The 6,189-nt window shown below is 50.1% G+C and overlaps 1 protein-coding gene across 1 annotated transcript; it reads right to left on the bottom strand.

Moving 5' to 3' along the window:
- Window positions 1–32: 32 nt before the first annotated feature.
- Window positions 33–4,846, bottom strand: meak7 (MTOR associated protein, eak-7 homolog). The gene is made up of 8 exons (XM_035395574.1): window positions 4,755–4,846; window positions 4,097–4,275; window positions 3,493–3,723; window positions 3,066–3,210; window positions 2,315–2,713; window positions 2,080–2,198; window positions 1,090–1,269; window positions 33–514 (listed from the first exon to the last, which is right to left on the bottom strand). The coding sequence occupies exons 2-8, from the start codon at window positions 4,253–4,255 to the stop codon at window positions 398–400; spliced, it is 1,350 nt and encodes a 449-aa protein (XP_035251465.1). The 5' UTR covers window positions 4,256–4,275; window positions 4,755–4,846; the 3' UTR covers window positions 33–397.
- Window positions 4,847–6,189: the final 1,343 nt, after the last annotated feature.

The following is a 6,189-nucleotide window of genomic DNA, read 5'->3' on the forward strand; positions in this document are numbered from 1 at the left end:
GCTACACAGAGGTCAGTTTAACCCACACAGTATCCCAGATTCAACTCTTTTACTGGTACAATATAATTACACTCTCAACGAGAAACCAGATCCACACAACAGGAACCAAACCACTCTGCTACACCGCTGTCAGAAGAGTATGAATTAAATGCATAATTACCTGAAAATACTGAGAAATATGTGCTTATCTCATAAAAGAACTTCATATGTTTGTAACAGTCAGCACTGTTGACTACCAACACAGCAAACCTTCAGAAACAATTTGAATGTTTGAGTGGGGCCGTAAGCACTTCCCTACCTATAGCCCCACCCATTCTCTCAGAGCCCCTCCCCTTATCTGAGCCCCACCCATTCTTTCAGAGGCCCCTCCCCTTATCTCAGAGCCCCTCCCCTTATCTCAGAGCTCCTCCTCTTCTGGCTCTCGGAGGCCCTGGCTGTGGAGGGTCTTTCCTGTCATCTCCATTATAGCCTGAGTCTCAGGATCGGCGTCCAAGACACTCCGCTTCCCCTGGGCCTGTAGCACGACAGCACAGCACGGTCATCAAAATGTGCCAAATATCATCAAACTCATTACCACTCTGCTCCCATTGGGCCTGTAGCACAACAGCACAGCACGGTCATCAAAATGTGCCAAAAATCATCACCCTCATCACCACTCTGCTCCCAATAGGCCTGCAATCCAACAGCTCATCACTGTCATGAAGCGTGACAAATACCATCGCACTCGTCACTCTGAAATCTGCTTATCATCGAGCCAGCAAAAGATGCAGCACAACTCAGAAATTACAACCTGGCTGTCTCACCGTTGGCTCCATTTCAAAACGATGAAGTTGTTTCCGTACACAAACCTCACATCGCAAATACAGCAGAATTTCAATTCTGCCATTAAGCAGTCAACTGTCAAAACCAGCACGAAGAATAAGTAGAGCCATACACAAGCCAGCTTGTCTGGGCATACAGATGACTGACACAGAGGAAGACCAAGTGTATGTGTAAGTCTGTACTTATGTGGCCATAACAATAAAGTTAATTTGAATTTGAGAGCAGGGATAAAACTGGGAACAGAGAGAGGGGAGATTTAACTCTGACCTGTTGCTCCTCTGGGGGGTCTCCCACGCCCCAAACCTCCAGGGTTTCCACGGTGAAGTTCTCCTGGGCCGAGAGCTGAGGGCTGCCGTACGTGGTGCAGCGCGGACGCGCCCGGCTGTGGCCCTTCCCGAAATCGCTGTCCAGCCACAGGCCGAAGTAGTGGTGCTGCCCGCCCATGCCCTGAGACAGACAGGAGGGAAGCGGTCACCAACCGCCCCGAGCGGCTGATCGGCCGAGCGGGTCGCCATGAACTCGCACCCTGAGCCGGCCAGAGGAGGAAGGGCTCCCCGTACTGAGGAGGAAGGGCTCCCCCTACTGAGGAGGAAGAGCTCCCCCTACTGAGGAGGAAGGGCTCCCCGGCCAGAGGAGGAAGGGCTCCCCCTACTGAGGAGGAAGGGCTCCCCGTACTGAGCCGGTTTCATCCCAAGGTTTCCTCCTGTGCGTTCCACCACTTTAGGTTTTCCTTGCCACAGACACCCTAAGCTTGCTTATGGGGGGTTTTATAGGCCCGGGGTCCACAATCAAGCTTATTGACTCAATGGTTTGCTTGATGCAATATACTAATAAATACAATTTGATTTTATATGATCCTAGATCAGGTGGTTGTAGAGTAACTTAGCTTAAATCAGGTGGATATAGAGTGGCTGATCCTGGCTCTGGTGGATATAGAGTGGCTGATCCTGGCTCTGGTGGATATAGAGTGGCTAATCTTGGTTCTGATGGATACAGAGTGGCTGATCTTGGTTCTGGCGGATATAGAGTGGCTGATCCTGGCTCTGGTGGATATAGAGTGGCTGATCTTGGTTCTGGTGGATATAGAGTGGTTGATCCTGACTCTGGTGAATATAGAGTGGCTGATCCTGGCTCTGGTGGATATAGAGTGGCTGATCCTGGCTCTGATGGATATAGAGTGGCTGATCCAGGCCCTGGTGGATATAGAGTGCCTGATCCTGGCTCAGGTGGATGTAGAATGAGGGTAGAGAGGCTCACCAGGCCGTTGGGCATGGTCTGCTGTCCCTGGTTCAGGTACATGTAGTGCTGGTTGTATCCAGTGCAGGTGTACACCCGCAGTGTGGGAAACACTGAGAACAGGAAGCACCTAGAGTCCCCTGTGCAGAGACACACACACACAAACAGTGACACACCTGCACAGATAGACACAGTTGCTGCCCCCCTCCCACCCCTCCCAGCCCACCCCCACGCCCCGCCCCGCCCCGGCCCTCACCCTGGAACTGCGGCTTGGTGTCCCAGCTTTGCGAGGCGAAGCCGCCGAACTGGTGCCCGTCGGAGTCGCGCAGCAGCAGCAGGGTGGGGCCGCGGCGGGCGCAGCAGCCCACCAGCCGCGTGAAGCTCTCCCCGTGCAGCCGCGTGGAGAACAGCAGCCTCCAGGGGGCGCCGCTCTGGGCCGGCAGCTGGGGGTAGAGGAACAGCAGCAGGGGCAGGTCCAGCAGGGACCGCAGCTCGTCCCAGGGGGCGGGGCCGCACGAGGGCAGGAGGGGGAGGGGCGGCCGGGAGGGGAGCCGCACCCCCAGGCCCTCGCTGGTCACCAGCTCCAGGTACAGAGCCACGCCCGACACGCGAAACAGCCAGTCCTCCAGGCAGGGCACGTCGCAGGAGCGCTCATCTGCCGGGGACAGGGGTGAGGATGCGTGAGGGTGATTACCTCAGACCCACCTCACTCTCACAGGTATCCCACCCCCACAATCTTACAGGTACCTAACCCTGAATACTCCTATGTCTGTACCTGTCTGCCACTGCCCTCACCAGCATCCAACCCCCCCCAGACACTCTTAACTCTGTATCTAACCCCCACCACTCTCACCAGCATCCAACCCCCCCGGACACTCTTAACTCTGTATCTATCCCCCACCACTCTCACCAGCATCCAACCCCTATCCCCCCCACACACACTCTTAACTCTGTGCCTAACCCCCCCACACTTCCTCGCCTATCCCTGGATGACCCAGTAGCCGTACCTGTGAGCTTCAGTTCGGAGCTCATCTGCTCAGCCAGCAGTTTAACCCCTTGTGCGCTGTCCCCCATGCGGTCCGGCCTCCAGCCCTCCCGGCGCCCCCTGCTGGTCAGGATCTGCACAACAGCTGAGACTAGGTCCTCCACAAACTGCAAAGATAACAGTCATGTCCACTTATGCTTTTAACAGTCAATCTACTTACACCAGCCCACTGCTGCTACCCAGAGCAGTCTGCATAAACACACCCACTTCTGCTGTTGGTAGCCAACCAACCAATCACACACTCAAGAATACTATCACTATGATGTCACACAAGTTCCCGGGAAGCACCAGGCAGAGCCGCAACATCAACACGCCAGTCCTTGAGAGCACAGTTGTGACGGACAGATTCGCGTCAACAATTCGTCGAACCGTCACTGTTCCCCACCTACCTCTCGGACCTGGTCGGCCGTGACAGTGGCCTCTCCCTCCCTACGTGCCATCGCCATGACGAGGGGTGCACGCTCCTCCGCGGTGCCGCGGAGCACGTCCGCCAGAAACACCAGCAGCTGCTCCCGACTCACGCCACCACCAGGGGGCGCTGTCCCTCCCGGGTCAACGCTCCGCATGGCCTGAAACAGCCGCACCGTCATGGACTCTGGGGCCACGCCCGCCACGCACACCTGGCAACCAGGGTACAGGCAACATGATCAGACAGGTGCAACAGAGAGGACATTTTACATTAAGTCCGTTTTTTTATTTAACTGGAATGGCTTCAGCAAAAATATCCAGCTGTATAAGTGGTTACTTTGTAAAAATGTAAGCTGAATAACCCCCTCTGGATGAGCTCTGACTAAATGCCTGAAAGCGAATGTAGGACAAATAAATAAGCTGATCATATTAGTATTAAAGTCAGTGGGTGGGTTACTGAGTGACCACTGAGGGGTAGCTATAATCAAAGACAAAAAGGCTTGTTCACTATGTTGCCCAAAAGTGTAAGTTACTTCCACACAACTCAAGACTCAAATCCTTATGCTCGGTTGCAGTGAGCTTCACCTTCAGTGCATCCAGCGTAAGGACTTTCCCGGAAGACCCCGGCGCATTTCCAGAACCGGCTTCTAGTAGTTGGTCGAACACCCGCTCCACAACCGGCCTTTCCTCCGGCCGAAACCGGACCATCCGCTTCTGCACCACAGCGCTTTCCGTATTCCCCATTGCCCTACACACTCAGAGAGCTGCACAACAACGGTGTAACTACACAACCCAGGACTGTCTGTGGTTGCAGTTAGCTATGCAATTCTTATTGTTACAGCTACGCTCGGCGAGTTCATTTATAAAGACGGACCACACATTTCAGTTAGTCTTTGTTGCTCTACTGATACGATAAGTGTGTTATTTTCTCACTTCGCGCGCCGCTCCAGATCCAGTGCTATTTGAATACCTGGCGCTCAGAGCTTGGCTAATATCCTAAAAAAACGGCTTAGCGTACGGTTCCAATTGGAAGCAACTAGGTGTGATCAGAGATTACGTGTTTTAAAAGTCAATGTGTCACTCACAGTGATCAGTATCTACTGAATGATAGTGAGAAAAGCTCGCCCGTGAATATAGGTCCTTTTCTAATTGCTAAAACATCATGTCTACTTTATTTTTTAATTATCGTATATGCTTCCCATATGACAGAGCATGCACTAGGCAAGCGGGTGGCAAAACGAACCTTAACATTGTCATTGAACTCTTCACATTCCGAGGACTCGACGTAAACACACACACACACTTCCTGAAATCTGAGTGACTGATGAGCATACACCAATAGAAATGGAAAACATTCAAAGGGGCGCGTCACATCGAAGTCATACTCCAATAGAATCGGACGTAAGTGCTATGTGAGGAGTTGATTGGTTCAAATCGGAACGTCGCTCCTTTTACGTTTTTCACCGAAAGCTGATTCACACTAATTTTACTTCCTTTAATCTTGATTGAGTGCATTCCGTTAATATAATATATACTCAAAAACATATTAAACTAATTCTCGCTCAGTGCTGAGGATACATCAGCAGTAGCCTACATCCAGTTGGTTGACATAAACGCATTGTAGGGGCTCCAGTGAGATAACAATGAGGGTCTCAAAATGGTTCTTCACACTTTTTTTCCTTGCTTGAGAGCCGTTCCTGGCATTAAAAATAAAGGCCTTATTTTTATGCTAATTATTTCCCGTCAGGTAAAAAAAAAAGAATGATAAACAATCAGTTTTGCCTGCCATTTGGGACATTTGCGTTTACAATGATTTTCTATGACTGCGTTTGCATATAGATCTATGAGGGCTAGCCTCTACATATCTGGAAACTCCGGCATTATTGCTATTAAACATCGATCGAATTGAAGTGTGCGCTGAAAATGTATTCCATTGAACGGCATTTAAATTTGTAGCATGCTGAGAAAATAATGTATTCTCTTACAGCGGACTTGAAATAGGCTATAGGCTATAGGCTATAGATAAATGCTCCAGTAACAGATTTTTGGTAAACTTCTCCTCGAAGACTTCAGTCAAATGAAAAATGGAATTTAGTATTACGGGGGTTTCATTTTTTCATTTCATCAGATAGCCTACATGCAGCACTTACGGATTTTTTTTTTTTTTTTGTCTACAGTCATTTATTGTCTTTATTGCATGTTCACACATTTCATGTTCAAATCACTTACAATTTTTTTGAAGTTTGTCATGTCAAAAATATAGTGTGTCGGGACTCAAATGGAACGGACCCAGGCGCACAGAATGACTCCAGAGGTAGCGGAAAGTAAAAACTCCGAAATTACTGAGAAACACAAAACGAGAGCAAAATTACAAATTCGAAAATACAAGAGCGCCTAGGAACCGCTCGACGTAGAGCCTGAAAGTAACGTGAACATACCAATAAAGACAAAGAGAGGGGGATAACACGGGACTTAAATACAAGGGGAGACAGCTGCAGGCAATATAACAAATAAAACTCAGATGGGAAAGATGACACGAAGGTGAGACACGTCACGAAGACGGGAAATGGCAGCATCTGGTGGCTTTCAACCGGAGTAACACGGGCTTTTATTTTGAAAGATTCGAACTTAAAGTATCCAACTGTTGCCAGCAGCAATGGGTTCTGTGATTGAACCTT

This window comes from Anguilla anguilla, chromosome 16 (assembly GCF_013347855.1).
Source record: "Anguilla anguilla isolate fAngAng1 chromosome 16, fAngAng1.pri, whole genome shotgun sequence".
Classification (NCBI taxonomy): domain Eukaryota; kingdom Metazoa; phylum Chordata; class Actinopteri; order Anguilliformes; family Anguillidae; genus Anguilla; species Anguilla anguilla.